Here is a 16316-nt window from a genome sequence, read left to right on the forward strand (position 1 = left end):
CTTCAAAAGAAACTCTATACCCAGTAGCAGTCACTCCCCATTCCTGCCTCTGGCAACCGTTAATCTACTTTCTGTCTCTATGGATTTGCCTATTCTGGACATTTTATATATGTGGAATCCTACAATATGCGGCCTTTTGTGAGTGGCTTCTTTCCCTTAGCATAATGTTTTCGAGGTTCCTCCATGACATAACATGGATCAGAGCTTCATTTGTTTTACGGCTGAATAAAATTCCATGCATGGATAAACCACATTATGTTTATCCATTTATCCAGTGGATGGACATTTGTGTTGTTTCCCCATTTTGGCTATTATCACTAAAGCTGCTATGAACATTCATGTACAAGTTTTTGTGTGGACATATGTTTTCATTTCTCTTGGGTATATACCTAGGGGTAAAATTGCTGGGTTATATGCTAACTTTATGTTTAACCTTTTGAGGAACTGTCAAACTCTTTACGTATGAGGGTTTTCACTTATCCACATGCTTGCCAATATTTGTTATTGTCTGTCTCTTTGACACTAGTAGGCATGAAGTTGTATCTTGTTTTGGTTTTGATTTGCATTTCCCTGATAACTAATAATGTTGAACATCTATTCATATGCATATTGGCCATCTATATATCTTCTTTAGGGAAATATGTATTCAAATCCTTTGTACATTTTTAAAACTGGGTTATTTGTCTTCTTATTGTTGAGTTGAAAGAGTTCTTTATATATTCTGGACCCTTATCAGATACATGATTTGGAAACACCTTCTCACATATGTTTTGAAGCACCAGCGTTTTAAATTTTGATGAATTCTAACTTACTTATTTTTTCCCTTTGGTTATTTGTGCTTTAGGTGTCATTTCTCAGTGGCTGATTCCAGGGCTGGGGCAGGGGAAATACAAGACAAGCTTGGAGCACCTTGGATAGAAGGTAAGGAAGTGCTTCAAACCAAAAAGATGGGGCCGGTCAAGGGGACAGCAGGGTCAACTGAAAAAGCGCCCAGTGGTCAAAGCTGGAGCAATAATAGTATTGCATTATAGCCTAAAGTATAAAACAAATATCCACAAGCCCATGCTGATGTAAGTAAATGATTTAATGCATAAATAAATGGGGCAGAGGAGACAACAGTCTTCCTTACAGAAGAATTCCATTTAATAAATGTAGAAGGAATGAAGGAAATAGAAAGTCACCTTTCGAACACTGCAGTAAGAATCACTGCAGGTGAAATCTCCATGGATGCTACCATCAGTGGCAAAAGTTTAAGGAGAAAGAGGATATTTGCACCATCTCAAAGCATCTTCCCTGGAGTATTTATGAATTGCAAAGGGAAAGAATCCTGTTTTGCAGTGGAGAATGCTGGCACACCACTTTACCCAAGTGATCCAAGTTAGCATCAGCAGTGATAAGACATTTCCACATCAGGTTCTCCCTGATCCTCCTCTGTGGTGTCCTTCCTGATAAGGCACAACCTCAATCTAATTGTGAGAAGACAGTAGACAAATCGAAGGACATTAGACAAAACAACTGCTCAGTGACCCTCGAATGCATCAAGGTCATGGAAGGCAAGGAGATTCTGAGAAACTGTCATAGGCTACGGAGACTAAGGCGCCCTGATAAATTAGTGCCGGATGGGATTCTGGAACAGAAAAGGGACCTTAGTAGAAAAACTGATGAAATACTTTAAAGCAACGTTTATTCCCTAGTTTTGATCCTTGTATTGTGCTTTTGCAAGCATCCATGGAGATTTCACCTGCAGCGATTCTTACTGCAATGTTCTAAAGGTGACTTTCTATTTCCTTCATTCCTTCTACATTTAATTCAGGGAATCGGGTGAAGGGTATATGGGAATGCGCAGTATTATTATTTTTTCTTTATTGGTAATTTGAAAAAAAATCTTTTTCTATTTTTTTTCCCTTTGTATTACGTTTGCAAGTCCTCTGTAAGTTTAAAGATATTTCAAAATAAAAAGTTTGAAAAGAAAAGTCATCAAGGAACGGCCGGGAGACGCCTTCTGTTCAGACAACGGGCTCCCCGACCCCGGGGCTCCCCAGACCCCTCTCAACCTCAGCGGTCCCGGGGAGGCTCCCAGAGCTCCGAGGCAGGGACGCCCACGGCTTGATTTTCTCCCTTTCAAAGTTGAGGAAACTGAGGCTCAGGGAAGTAGAGCAGTGCACCTGCGTCCCCTGGGAGAGGGTGGGGGGTTGGATTGCACCCCAAGGGTGGCAGTGCCTGAGCGCCTTCCAGCCGGGTGCTCGTCCCTCCCTCCTCCCGGACGCCCCCAGCCCCCCACCTCCAGGCGCAGGGTCTGCAGGATGCCTCTTCTGGGAGGAGAAGCCCCTCGTGCTGGGGCCTCCAGCCCCCACCCCAGCTGCTCACTCCAAGCGCTCCAACCCCAACTTGGCTCTCTCCTGCCTCCAGGCCTTTGGGGTGCCTGCCTCTGCGGGGCGCAGCCTCCCCACTCCCCGCAGACACCCCGCGCCTACTGTGCCCCCCCCCCAGCACCCCGCTCTTCTCCGCAGTTGACGCTGGCTTAAGCCGCGAGGCCCTGTCCTGGTGGTGGGGTCCCCAGTGGAGGCAGAACTCCAGGGAGAGGAAACGCTTTAGCGGGGACCTCAGGGAAAAGGGAAAGCCTCTCCCCCCAGGTGACAGTGGTGTTTGCGTCCCGAGAGCAAAGCGTGCCGCTTGCAGAAGCTCCTTGACCTTCAGGACGCCGAGCAGGGAAAGCAGTCTGAGGACGAAGACCGTTTAAGAGAAAAGGGTGCTGTTTATTTACATCGAGGCCGGCTCTGTCTGGACTCGGATCCCGGGCGGTTGTTCTCCATTTGTCCCCACCCCCAGGCCCACCAGGCTGCGCCCCAGGGGCCGGCCCGTCACCGTTGGGCTCAGCCAATGGGAGCTGCCGGCGGGGGAGGAGGGCGGGGCCCAGGGAGAGGTCGGGGTATCTAGCCCCCGGCTCCTCCCTCCCAAGCCGCGGCCTTGCTGGGTTCTAGTGACAGCTGCTCTGCTTTGGCCCCTGGGGTGGTAAGCGCTCCCCAGGGAGCCCTGTGTGGGCTCTTTGGGGTCCTCACCTCTGCACTTGGCCCCTTCATTACACCTGCATTCACCCCTTTCACTGTCTGTTTCCTCCGGGACTCTGCTGATACAACTCCAGGGAAGGGGCCAGAAGCTTCCCGACATATTCAACTGTGAACCTCCCGAGTCGTGTTGGGTCTCCCAGGGAGGTAACCGCAACAGCAAAGCCTGTGATGAGCACAAAACTTGCAAAATGTGCTCATTTGATTTATAGAATGTGGGATCTGCTGAGGAAACAGACTTTGGTCACTTAAATCGTAAATGAACCCATCAGACCTGTGTTCCTGGATCCATCACTGTTGATACATCAGGGAGATTTTTCATTCGCCGGAAAACCCCAGCCCTAGGTTTTAGCTTTTTCCAAAAACAATACCTCTAACAGATTCAGATCCAAACACAAGGCAAAGCAGGCCTTCTTCAGCACTCACTTCTCACGTCTCCCTGGCAGCCTTGCTTGGCCTGGTCCTTGCTGTCCCAAAGGCTGCTCCCCTTGTCTTGGGTTCCCCGACTTTCCTGATGAGGTCTTTCTTCTCGGAGGGGCCACTTGAGCCCCAGGGCTTCTTCAGCTCCAGGCCCTCTAAGGTCCTCATCAACCATTCACACCCTAGTAGGAATTAGCTGGCAGCAGGAAGCAGGACCTGGACCAACTCCTGGCACCAAGGTGCCCATGAGCCAGGGATAAGCTGGGGGAGTTTGAGGGGCCCGCAGAGAGAAGCAGACAACGGCAGTGGAGTCCTGGGCCTCAGTCACAAGCTTTATTGTCCCAAGCACGGACTTGCCATACTTCAACGATTCCACTTTGGGGAAGGCCACAGGGGGGCCTTTGGGGTAGGGAGACCATGGCCAGCCCACACCCAGGCAGCCGCATGGGGTGGGCTGAGAGACGCCCGAGGGCAGATGCTCGCAGGGCAATGTTTCTCTGACACCCCACCACCTCCCCGCCTGCCGCTGTGTGGCCCTGGGCTGTTAGGAGACGACTCGCTGCCTCCCCTGGGCTGCGCGGAGCTGCTGGTTATGCCGGAAGGAGCAGTGCTGACTCTGGTTAGGCCACTAAAGCGTTGCTTCTGTGTTGTTAGTGAAACCACATGCGAGAGCTACCGGAACCCAACAGAGGGCCAGGAGGGGCTGTGCTTGGGCAGGAACGTGAGCACCACCTTCCTGCACCTGGAAGTACTCAGCGAGGCAGCCTGGCCCGTTCCTGGGGCGGGACTGCCTACCTGTCCAGGTGCGTTAGGGGAACGCTGCAATGGGTAGCAGGCTTGCCCCCCTCACCGCACGTGAAATATCTCCCAGAGCAGAGGGAGGGCGCCGAGGGCCCCCCTGTGGCAATGCTGAGGCACAGGCCGTCACCTGCTCTAGGGGTGGGGGCTGCTGGGCCAAATCATCTTTTCCCACCACACACTGGCTGGGGCACCTCAGCAGGGCTTGCGTGGAAGAGGGGAGAGGAAGTGCAATTTTCCTTCTTCCCGACCTCCCTTAAGGTCTTTTCCTGGCTGCAGGGGACGGGGCTTAGGAGCTTGGGGCAGGTGAGGAGTTGGGGGTCTTGTCTCACAAGGTAGAAAGAGGAGCAAGAGCCTTCAGGTCAGAAAATCCAACCAAGAGGGCCACTGGTCCGCGGGGGGTCTCAGGAGTGTGCACAGCACACACAGCCCTGCACGCTTATCTCTGGGTCCCTGGATGTGTGCCTGCACCTCTGGGTTAGGAGGGATGTGTGCTGCCAGGCCTGGGGCTCCATCCTGGAACTCCAGCTTGTGCATCTGTGTGGCCACGTGTGCAGCAGGGACCCCTCTGGGTGTGTGCTAGGGTGAGCGGAACATCTAGTCAACCCAGGGACACTGTATCACTAACTAGTCAAACAGGCCTGGGGTCCTCGCTCTGGGCTCCCCTGCGGCCACCCCTCCCCACCAGTTCCAAGCCAGGGCTTGGCCAAGGTCAGCGGAGAGGGGCGAGGAGAGGGGCTTGGGTGCTTTCCTAATACTGTAGCTCTGGCCTTGGTGAGCATCCGTGGCTGGCAGCTTGCAGGGGCGTGTGTGTGTGTGTGTGTGTTGGGGCAGAGGGAGGAGAGGCGCCCTGTCCACCCACCCCTGGAACCTGGGGGCCTCCCTGGGCAGATGGGCTGAGGGGGACTTGTACCTCTTTTGAAGGAGGCTCAGTGTGTGGGGACAAGAGTCCCGGGGAGTGCCTTGGCCTGGAAGTGGCTGTGGAAAAGGGGAGCCCCACCTGGCTCTGACTCTCCTCCTCTGTGCCTGCAAGGAGAAGCCGGGGCCCTCCTCTGGCCCCTTCCTGGGTCAGTGGCAGCTCCAGGGTCTGGGGGACCCCAAGGGCAGAGGGCAGGAAAGGGGCAGGGATGTGTGTGCCAGGGCGCCAGCTGATCCTCAGGGCAGCTCATCTGGGGCAGGTAGAGGAGAGGAGAGGGGCCCAGCTGGAGCCCCTCCAGCTCCCCGAACTCCAGATGCCCAGGCCAAGGGCTGGGGGCCAGGCAGGGGCCGTACCGCTCTCTCTGGAAGGTCGCGCTTGAGGAAGCCTCCTGGGCCGGCAGGGGGTTCGGGGATGGGGGATTGTCCGTGGCGGTGAGTACATTATTGTTACAAACACTGTTCTTGTCTCCAAAGTGACAATCCTGGCCCCTGCCTGGAGGGGGTGCCACAAGGGCAGGCCGGTGGTCTCTGGGGTGGACTGGGCCGCTCCACCGTGTCCTTCCGGGTCAGTGCTTTTCCTAGGAGAGAGCGAGGATGAGATCACCAAGTGGGCAGACAGGGATCAGATGGGAAAGGTGGGGGTGGGGGAGGAGGGCACGCTGGGTGGAGGAAACAGCACGTGCAAAGGCCCTGGGGTGGGGAAAGCCTGCTTGCTGTGTGTGTGGGGCATGGTGAGGCGGGAGGGTGGGAGCTGTTTATGGGACACCGGGGGGAAAGAGGCAAGCATGGGTGGGTTTGACAAACAGCATGGTTGCTTGTGTGGCGGCGGGCTCACAGGCTGATGGGATGTTCAGCCATAAAAAGGAATGAAGTTTGGATTCACACTACACCACTGATGAACCTTCAAGATAGCATGCTAAGTGAAAGAAACCAAGCACAAAAAGCCATATGTTGTAAGATTCCATTTAAATGAAATGGCAGATCTATAGAGACAGAAAACAGATCAGAGGTTGCCTGGGGCTTGGAGGGTGGGGTGGGTGGGAGGATAATGGGGGTGAGGGGTTGACAGCTGAGGGTTTCGGGGTTTCTTTTTGATGCCAAGAAAATGTTTTAAAATTGACTGTGGTGATGGTGGCACATATCTTTGAATACCCCAAAAAACTACTGAGTGAACACTTTAAACGGGCGAGCTGGATAGTATAGGAATTGTATCTCACAAAGCTGTTAAATGACAGCTGGAATGGAGACACCAGGCTTCAGTTTTCACATCTGTAAACTGGGATGACACATGCCTTGCAGGGTTGTGGGGAGAAGAAAGCACACCAGGTGCGGCCAGCAGCTCCCGGGATGCCTTGGCCTACAGAGGTGGCTCTGCCGATGCAGCCCTGCCTGTCCCCCATCCCTGCCACCTGCTGTCCACTGCAGCTCCACACCTCCACCTGCCCTGAGGTCCAGGTTGGGTACCCTCACCCCTGCCCAATCTCTCTCTGCTCCTCACCTGTGGGGCCTGGCCCTTGGCAGACTCTGGCCAAGGACCTCCTGTCTCTAAGTGAGTGTCTGGGGTCGAGGGGCTCCACTATCTGAGCTGGGAGGACAAGAGACCCTCATTTTCCTGGGGTTACACAGCAAGCCAGAGACAGAGCTGGTTCCGGACCCAGGTGCCAGACGCCTCCCACCTAATCGGGCTGGCACTCGAGCAGTGGGTGCTTCTAACACTGTGGGTGAAAGCCGGGGGTTAATCGTGGGATTGGGGGCATGAGGCGGGGGGAGGACAAAACAAGGTCAAAACCAAACCTAGGAGCCCCTGAGGCCCATGAAGTTTTAGAAAACCAATATTGTATAAAGTGGGATTTACAGAGATTCCTCAACGAAGAGAGAAAATGCCTATGTTAAAATATTCAGTGAAGCACATGTCACCAGAAGGAAAGTTGGAGGTTAAAAGATGGGAATGCATAAAACAGTGAATCTTGTGGTGGACAATGTCTGTGATTAACTACACAAATATTCGAAATCTCTCTCACGAACTAGAACGAATGTATGACATTATAACTAGAAGTTAATAATAGAGAGCCATACAGGGAAAAAATATATACCTATTGTAAACTATACACTACAGTTAGTAGTATTTTAACATTCTTTCATCAACAGTAACAAAGGAACTATACCCAATCTATGAATCAATAATGGAGGAGGGCGTGGTTAGGGGTATGGGAGGATCTGAGTTTCCCTTTTTTTGTCTTTATTTCTTTTCTGGAGTAATGAAGATGTTCTAAAAATTGAAAAAAAAAATTGTTTTGATGGATGCACAGTTGTATGATGGTACCATGGGTAATTGAGTGTACACTTTGGATCTCTGGATAGTTGTATGGTATGTGAACAATCTCAGTTACAAAATATATACATATATAATATATATATATATATAATTCAGTGAAGGAGAAAGCCACAGAGATAGCAGCCAAAAACTGAACACCTGGAAGAGAAGGGAATGGCCAGGAGCTGCGGCCACGTGCCAAACCAAGGACCAAGGATCTCCGGCAGCCAGCCCCAGAAGGCCAGTCTTCATTTGGACTTTTATTCCTAACCTCCAAACCTGCTTCTCTATTTGGGTTGATCGTAAAGTTTTGGTAATGGATGGTGGTGACAGGAGCACAACATTTGAATGTAATTAGCAGCAGTGTAATTATATATGTGAATGTGGTTAAAAGAGGAAATTTTAGATTGTACATATGTTACTAAAATAGAACTAAAAAAACATAGGCCGGTACAGCACAAACAGTGAACCCTATTGTAAACTATGGCTATAGTTAACAGTACAGTTATAGTTACTAGTTAAAATTATTAAAATGTTCTTTCATGAATTATAACAAATATGCCACACTAATTGCAAGGTGTTCATAATGGGGAAGTATATGGGAAGTCTGTATTTTATATATTTTATGCATTACTTTTTTCTGTAAATCTACAACTTCTCCAATAAAAAAAATTCAGTGAAAAAAACCAGGCAGCAAAATTGAATATAGAGTATGCTAGATTATCTATCTATCTCTTAAAAGAGTATATCCATGCAGCTTTGCAACCATCAAGCAGAAGCATCAATGGATGTTAAATCCAGGGAGAAATTTTAATGAGGACCAGGGTATTTACATGGGTTTGAAGGGTCTCTCCACAGATGGCTTATTAGTTGCAAAAGGAAAAACACAGTATCACACGGTGGAGAAATCAGGCAGCACCTTGAACAGGGGGTCACAGTTCACCCCACGAATGAGGGGCAGCTGTCCGCCACGTGCCTCCAGGCGGGACGGCCTGAGGACACGGCACCGTTTATGAAGCATTCCAGCCTCATAAATGCACAACTTGATTCTAATCATGGGGAACCACTGGACAAAACCCCAGATGAGGAATGTTCTATTAAAAAAAACAAAAACAAAGGAGGAGGGACCGTCTTTCAAAAATGTCAATGTCATAAAAATCAAAGAGGAACTGTTCCCAGTTAACGGAGATTAAAGAAACATGACAATTAAATGCAATATGTGGAGCTGACGCTGTACTGAGGGGAAGAAAGAGACAGAAGACATTACTGGGTTGACTGAAAAAATTGGAATATGGAGAGTAGCTTTGATAAAAATCTCATGTCAATGTGACATTTACTGAGGCTGATGATTATACTGTGGTTATGGAAATTCATGTTTTTTTTTCCCCAAGAAATACAGACTGAAGTATTTAGGGCCATCACATGCAATTACTCTCAATAGGTTCAGAAGAAAATTTTATATCTCTCTCTACATATAATCTATCTATCTATCTATACATACATATATATATATATATTCTTCTTATCATTATTATTCACCCACAGACATACAGAGAACAAAAGATAAATGGGGCAAAATGTTAACCATTAGCTGGTGGGTAAAGGGTATATGATGTTCTAGGTAATACTTTTTATTCTTGCAACTATTTTGTAAGTTTGAAATTATTTCCAAGTAAAAAGTTAATATCCATGCCTATATGTGTATTAGGAAGGATGTATGTATATTCTGGAAGGATATTTCTTAATGTTAATGATGAATATTTCCTTTGTTACAAATTTTGGATTTTTCCCCTGCAAGTTTCCCATAATCAAGAGCTACTTTAAAATAAAAACACTTCTAAAAAGGGAAGCGAGGTTGGGAGAGGGGGACGGATATCCCTACGAGCTGCGCGGGAGGGAGGGAGGCTCCCCTCCGGTGGCCCTGTCGTGCCCCTCCCACAGTGCATCTCTGCATTTGGTTTTGGTGACTTTTCGGGGCTTTTCCTCCAGCGGGGCTGCCTGGAGGGCAGGGCCCTGGGAGTGCCGGGCGTCTCCCCGGCGCCGGGGCGCCCTTACCTCTTGTTTGTGGGCCTTGTCTTGCTGGTGGATGCCGTTGGCAGAACCGGAACTGCCGACGGTCTGCAGGAGTTAGGGGGAGAGGCTGAGCGCGGCAACCCAGGCAGCAGTTCCCAGCTCCCCCACGAGAAGGCGGGCTCCTCCCAGCTCCCCAACCCAAGCCGGGCTCCTCAGATCACCCGGCACCCTGGAGAACCGCACTCTCCGACAAGGCCACGTCTCTCCACTTGGTCAGAGATCCTCCGGGTAAAGACACGTACCCCTTGGCTAGGAACTCCCAGAGGGTAAGGCTGCCTCCCCCCTCAGACCAGGGCCCCAGGGGGGGCTGCCTCCCCACTCAGATCAGGGCCCCAGGGGGGGCTGCCTCCCCCCTCAGACCAGAGCCCCAGGACAGGGCTGCCTCCCCCTCAGACCAGGGCCCCAGGGGGGGCTGCCTCCCCACTCAGACCGGGGCCCCAGGACAGGGCTGCCTCCCCCCTCAGACTGGGGCCCCAGGACAGGGCTGCCTCCCCCGTCAGACCGGGGCCCCAGGACAGGGCTGCTTCCCCCTCAGACCAGGGCCCCAGGACAGGGCTGCCTCCCCCCTCAGATCAGGGCCCCAGGACAGGGCTGACTCCCCACAGGCAGGAATCCTGAGGGCCCCACCTCGAGCGCGGCTCACCTGGGCCCTGTCAGGGCAGCTCCTCATGGCCTCCATGAGCTTCTCCACCTGGTGAGCCTGGTCCAGGGCGTCCCGCAGAGCGTCCTCTGTGCTGACCAGCTGGTGCTGCAGCCGCAGGAGCTCAGGCGCCGAGGACGGGTCAATGAGTGAGTAGCGCCTCTGATCCGACAGGGATTTCTCCTTGTCCTGGAAGAAGCAGGAGAGAGGAAGTGTGTGTGTGTGCAGGGGGTGGGGGCCTCACCTCCCTCCTTCACCAGAGGGCCCCTCCCAAGGCCTCATCCCTGCCCCCTGCCCTGGACCCCCAAGCTCAGTCAGATGCCCCACATTCTCCAGGACCCGAAATCCAGGCCCCCCTTCCTTCGTTCTTTCATGGGCACCTCTTCCCCACCCCCAAGACCCACAGCCCAGAAGAACCCCTCGTGGCCTCCAAACCCTCTAACTGCTCCCCAGGAGCTGCCCTAGCACCTCCTCTCCCTCTCTAATGCGACATTTGTCAGCTGCAGCTGCCAAGCCTTCCACAGGCCGCTGCTCCAGGACACCCAGGAAACCCCTGCCATGCACGCAGACCAGCCTCCAGAGCCACACAACCCGCCCTGCACAGCCCCCTTGGGCCCTGGTGCTTCCCGGTGCCCCAGCTCCACTGAAGCTCTGTCCAAGCTGCCTCCTCAACCCCTGCCTTCTTCCCCCCGAGTGTCCAGTCAGCTGCCAGGCCTGCCCGTGCTCCCGGTTAAGATGGCAGCGTTTGGAACAGCTCCAGGAGACGGTGGGAAAGGCCACTCACTGTGGGGGAAGGGGCCACTGGCACCCACGCAAATCTGTCAGCCTGTGCCCCTGGAGACGAGTCTGGGGGCAGCATTGCCCACTGCCCACGCGGCTCTTGGAAAGCACGGGGGAATCAAAACTCCTGAGTCCTCACTAGCCCCAGGGCTTTGTCTTCTCCTGAGTTACTCCAGGCTCCACAGAGCCACAGGGACCACGGGGCTGGCACCAAAACCCGTGCTGGCCAGATGAGCCCCCCACGCCCACATCTGGGCCCCTCAGCCCTCCAGACCTGCTCGTGCAGCCACGGGGGGTCTTGTCCCTGCTCCCAGCCTGTGAACTAACTCCCCAAGGGCCGGGCCCTGTCTTCTCCCATCTCCTCCACCGTGTGGCCGAGCCCCTGCGGCTGGGCAGGAAGGCGGCGAGGGGCTTCGGAGCAGCTTTCTGGTGCCCCTGGACCCTCCCCATCTTGTGCTACCAGCATCACCCGCCTACCCCAAGCCCCACCCCGAGGACTCAGCTCAAAGTCAGGTTCCTCTTCACGACCGGGAAGGCATGTCAGCATATCAGACTCTCAGGGTTGGGAGAGGCCTCCAAGTTCTAGTCAATTCCTGAAACTATGCTTGAATCCCCACTGCAGGGCCATTCGTGGCTGATTGCTTCCCCAGGTGGGTAACCCATCTTTCCTCTGGATGGCTCAGAAGGTTCGATAACTTCCCTTTTATTGCATCTCCCAGTTTGCTACCCAGACAGCAATGATGTTTGCAAAAGGGGTGGCCCCTGTAGCTGAGGGCAACCACAGTTGCCAACCCTGCCTGGGGTTCCAGGGGACTTGAAAGCCTCCCTGTGCCTCGACTGGCTCTAGGGTGGCTGCAGGAGGCCAACCGTCCCCAGGGGGCCCCATCCCTACGCACCAGCCCGGTCAGCTTTTCACGCAGGCCTCGGATGTCGTCCTTGAGTTTCTGCTCCTTGAGCCGCCACTCTGCCTTGTGCACCTCACGACTCAGGTCCCTCTCGGGCCCCGGGGAGTGGCGATTGGCCTCCAATAGCAACACTCGCAGTTCGTTCAAGCTCCTGGGGGGTGGGAAGATGGACACCCGCAGTCAGCCCGGGGCCCCCCAGCTCCCACACTCCAGCAACTTGCCAAGTGCCAAGAGACTGGGCAGCCCACGGGGCACAGTAACTTGTTAAGACAGCGCTTCTGCCAGGAGGGGCCAGAGAGGACAGCGAGGTACAAAACAGTTCCATCCTGACCCCAGAGGGGCCAGGGTCCGGGGATGGGACAGTCAAGAGGATTTGGCCTTTCCTACAGTGTTTTCAAAAAAAATTTTTTTTCAGAGAACGTAATTTGGTTTAATCGAAATAAAAAAAGAAAAACCACTCAGCCAAGAGATGTCATGTGGCAAGACATTTTAAGTACCTGATGTCAAATGGGTTTTATTTCATGTGTCACTCAATCAACCAGCAGTGGCTACCCACAGTACTGTGCTGAGAATGATTTTGAGGCCCCATTTAGGCTCTGCAGAAAAGGGGGCAGTGATCAACTGGCAATGTCTGCCATGGGCGCAGGTGGGAGAACTAGGCCACACACCTTCTAAGCCCCCTTTCCCTTACCTGCATCTATTTACTATAGGGGATGAGAAAACTCCTTTACTAGGTGGCCATGAGTTCTGGCCAATGAGAATGAAGCAAAAGTCTGCCAGTACTGCGCCTTTCGCTTTCCTCCTCCTTTCTTCTGGGAATGTAGCTGTGATAGCTGGAGCTTTAGCAGCCACCTTGCAACCATGAGGGAGAGCACAAGCGAACCACTTCTATCTCGAGCCACTGAACTAATCACCAGCCCCAGCTATCTCCTGATTTCTTGCTTTGGAAGGAAAATAAATCTCTACTAGTCTGATCTGCTGTTTGATGGATATTATATTACTTGTAGCCAGTTAGGGTTAGGGTTAGGGTTAGGGTTAGCTGACTTCCCACTCCCATCCTGAGCACCACAGGGGCATGGTAGAGCCCACTGTGGCTTGAATCAATCAAGAAAGTCTTCAAGGATGAGGTGGACTGTGAGCTAAGCCTCAAAGAATGGACTGGACTTAGTGAAATAAGCAAAAAGAAGGTGTCCCAGATGGTAGGAATTTTGCACAAGTGAGGAGAGATGGAGTAAGGAACGAGCCTCAGAGAGAGGAAATGGTGCTGAGGATGAAGGTGAAAACACCTAAGAGTAAAAACCACAGCGAGTCCTGTTGGAGCACATAGCAAAGAGGCTTCTCTGTGTTCGGGATGGTCACCTTCCTCATTGGAGGAGGTGAGACTGGGCTGAGCAGCGAGAACGCGTCCAATGGGGATTGGGGAGCAGATGGGGAGCAAGGCAGCCTCAGGGCCTGGCGGATCTGCTGTGTGAATTGTTCCCAAGCTGCTTCGTTGCATCCGTTTCACTCCTCACTGCCTCCTGGGCGGGGCCACATTTTCTAGAGAAGTGCTAGATTTGAACCAAATCTAGAATAGAAACTCCCAACTTCTATATCAGATTCACAGAAAGGGAGGGGAGGAGACAGCACTTCCTTTGTAAAAAGATGATTGTATTTCAAAGAGATTTTTCTAACTTGGGTTGAAGCACAAATGCCTACAGGGGCTGGCGACTCACGTCCATGAACTGGGGGCAGGGAACATAATGAAGCGGGGGTGGGGTAAGGAGACCCAGGGGGGCCCCTGCCCCATGCATAGGGAGCAGGAGCTCCCCAGCAATGGCTGACTGCTGCCATTCTGGAAGCCAGCTCAGTGTCATCAGCATTCCTAAATTTTTAAAGGAATTTGGAGCAATCAACACGTCATGTGATGTCTTTTTGATTTTTAAATGCCAGTCTAGTTTTTCTTAAGCTTCTTCTGGGTCACACAAACCATGTCTATGGACTACAGCTAACCCGATGGTTCCCAAAGTGTGGTCTGGGGAACCCCCAGGGTCCCAGAGACCTTTTCAGGGAACTAATAATCAAACTATTTCCACTGAAATTTCTCATGAGCGTACAATGGATTTTTCCAAAGGCTATATGACATAATACCTAAAAAGGATATTAAAATATGTCTCCTTTTCCAACTACATATTTATGAAAGGTGGGATTTTCATAATATACTTCAACCAAAACAACCAATTGTAAATATTGAATCCAGAATAAGATAGGAGAATTCAGCTATCTTCTATTAAGCCCAACATTAAAGAAATTTGCAAAAATGCCAAACAATGCCATGCTTTTCACAGAATATATTTTGTTTGGGAAAATGGTTTGTTTCTTTACAAAACTAATGTTTTTATGTTACATGCAATTAGTTTGTTACTGTTATTTTAAAATAGATGAATAAATATTTAAATATAGAATACATAAAGGCTCAAAAAATTTTAAGAGTTTAAAGGAGTCCCTGAGACCAAAAAGTTTGAGAGCTACTAACTATCCTATTAGCCCTACTTGGAGAACTGTGTTGAGAAGGATTCTGAGGCTGTTCAAGGTGAGCTCAGCAGAGGAGAGGATGGGGGTCACTGGTGATGTCGGTCTCTCTCCCACCTGGGCCCTCCGCTGTCCCTTGGGAAGACTAGCTCATGGCAAATGGAGTGAGGGTCAGAGCCGGAGGAAGTGACCAGCTGGGTGGTGGGCCGGCGTGTCTGACCAACTCACCGCTCCTTCCTGAGCAGCTCCTGGCTGATGAGGACCAGCTGGCCGGAGGCATCGTGGGTCTTCCGGGACACGGCCTCTTGCTCTGTCTCTAAGCGCCTCTTCTCCCGCAGGAGGGCGTCCACCTTCTTCTCCCCCGACTTGCACTTGCTCTCCAGGGCTGAGGATCAGTAGGAAGGGACAGGAGGGAGAGAGGGGTGGGAGAGCCGTGGGGACCTGCTCCACCCACGGGGCCAAGGCCTGGGGAAGGGAGCTGGTTTTCCCGGTGTGTGCGAGTGTGAGGGTGTGAGACACTCTCCACTAAGTAGTTTTAAAAGCATCCTGGGTTTCCCTCATCCTTAAGAGGCAGGCAGCTACAAAAAGAGAACAGCTACAAAAAGCAGACCCAAATCCCCCAAAGTAGAGCAGCTGGGGTCCTTTAGTGTCAGGGAAGCAGGCCCTCCTTCCGGAGAGAGGACAGGTGTTTCTGTTTCACCTTGGCCTCAGAGGGCTCTTTGTCAGGCCCAGTTATGCCACCTAAATGTGATGGGAACTGGATAAAAATGGGGGTGGGTGCCACTTCCTAGGATGGGGCTCTCTCACGGATGCCATCCCCAGCATTCGGGTGGACAAGCAGCAGGCCCAGCCCATCACAAAATCAACGGTTCTGTGTCCCCTGCCTCAGCCCAGGCTGCCCAGCAGTCCTTACATCTTCTGGGCCTTGCTCTCTGTCACTCCCAGTGCCTTTCCCCCAATTCTGAAATGCTGCTATTTCTTCTAGGAGTTGGGGACATAGGCTTTAGCAAAGTGGCCTATGGAAAACAAGACAGGATTTGAGAGCAAAGAGAAGCCGAGAAAGAACTTCAGAACACAGAGCACACCCAGCTGCTCTGGGAAGGCAAGCCTGCTGGGGACCCCAATTATATTTTGGGCCTTGTGGGGCCACTGCCCCCCGCCAACTGCTGCCCAGGTGGCGGTCTGGTGCAGGTGAGCTGACCAAGGCCCTGACCCAGACACCTGGCCACTCCAGGCTCGCGCAGAAGGCTGCAGCACCCGGCTCGGCTGTGAGGAGAGCCCCCATCTGCCCCGCGGGACGGAGACTTACCACTTACTTGGGCCCTGAGCACCTCCGTCTGGGACGTCAAAGCTGTCACCTCTTTGTCCCTCTTGTTGAGCTTGTCCTGAAGGCCTGTGGGGAGAAGAGAGAGCACATGGCCAGTGGACAAGGGCATGGCCTTCCTCGGAGCCATAAAACGGGGTCCCACATGGCTCCCAGGGTCTGACTCCTTCCTACGCCAGTGCTCTCTCGGGCGCCCAGCCTGAAGAGGATGCAGCACCACGTGGTCTCGGCAACTTAACTCTCAGAGCTTGGGTTTCCTCGTGTGAAAGTGGGGACAATAAAATGTCACCCGTGTCCCCCAGTCATGGGTAGTCAAACCTGCACAGCCTCATCATGGGCATAAAAAGTGGCAAGGCCTGGAAACTGGACAGGAAAACACACCAAAGAAATGCACCCTCTGAAAGTTCATTTATCGATTTAATGAAATATCAATTCAAATATCAATGAGATTTTTATTTTGTTGGTACTAGATAAGCTGATTCTAAAATCACTTGGGAAAAAAACATAAGCAAGAATTAGCCAAGATAATTTTGAAAATGAAGTTGAAGAACTAACTAGCCCTGCCAGT

The 16316-nt window shown here is 51.9% G+C and overlaps 1 protein-coding gene across 3 annotated transcripts in view; it reads right to left on the reverse strand.

Moving 5' to 3' along the window:
- Positions 1-3796: 3796 nt before the first annotated feature.
- The window catches only part of CLIP2 (CAP-Gly domain containing linker protein 2), a 75286-nt gene continuing 62766 nt past the window's right edge, over positions 3797-16316 (reverse strand). For all 3 annotated transcript variants that reach the window (XM_037814457.1, XM_037814455.1, XM_037814456.1), the window contains 6 exons: positions 15734-15817; positions 14653-14809; positions 11905-12064; positions 10232-10417; positions 9571-9633; positions 3797-5779 (listed from right to left, as the gene is read on the reverse strand). In XM_037814457.1, the coding sequence (XP_037670385.1) occupies positions 5768-5779; positions 9571-9633; positions 10232-10417; positions 11905-12064; positions 14653-14809; positions 15734-15817 (662 nt within the window). In that variant the 3' untranslated portion in view covers positions 3797-5767. The remainder of the gene's footprint in view (positions 5780-9570; positions 9634-10231; positions 10418-11904; positions 12065-14652; positions 14810-15733; positions 15818-16316) is intronic.

Source organism: Choloepus didactylus, chromosome 21 (assembly GCF_015220235.1).
Source record: "Choloepus didactylus isolate mChoDid1 chromosome 21, mChoDid1.pri, whole genome shotgun sequence".
Lineage (NCBI taxonomy): Eukaryota > Metazoa > Chordata > Mammalia > Pilosa > Megalonychidae > Choloepus > Choloepus didactylus.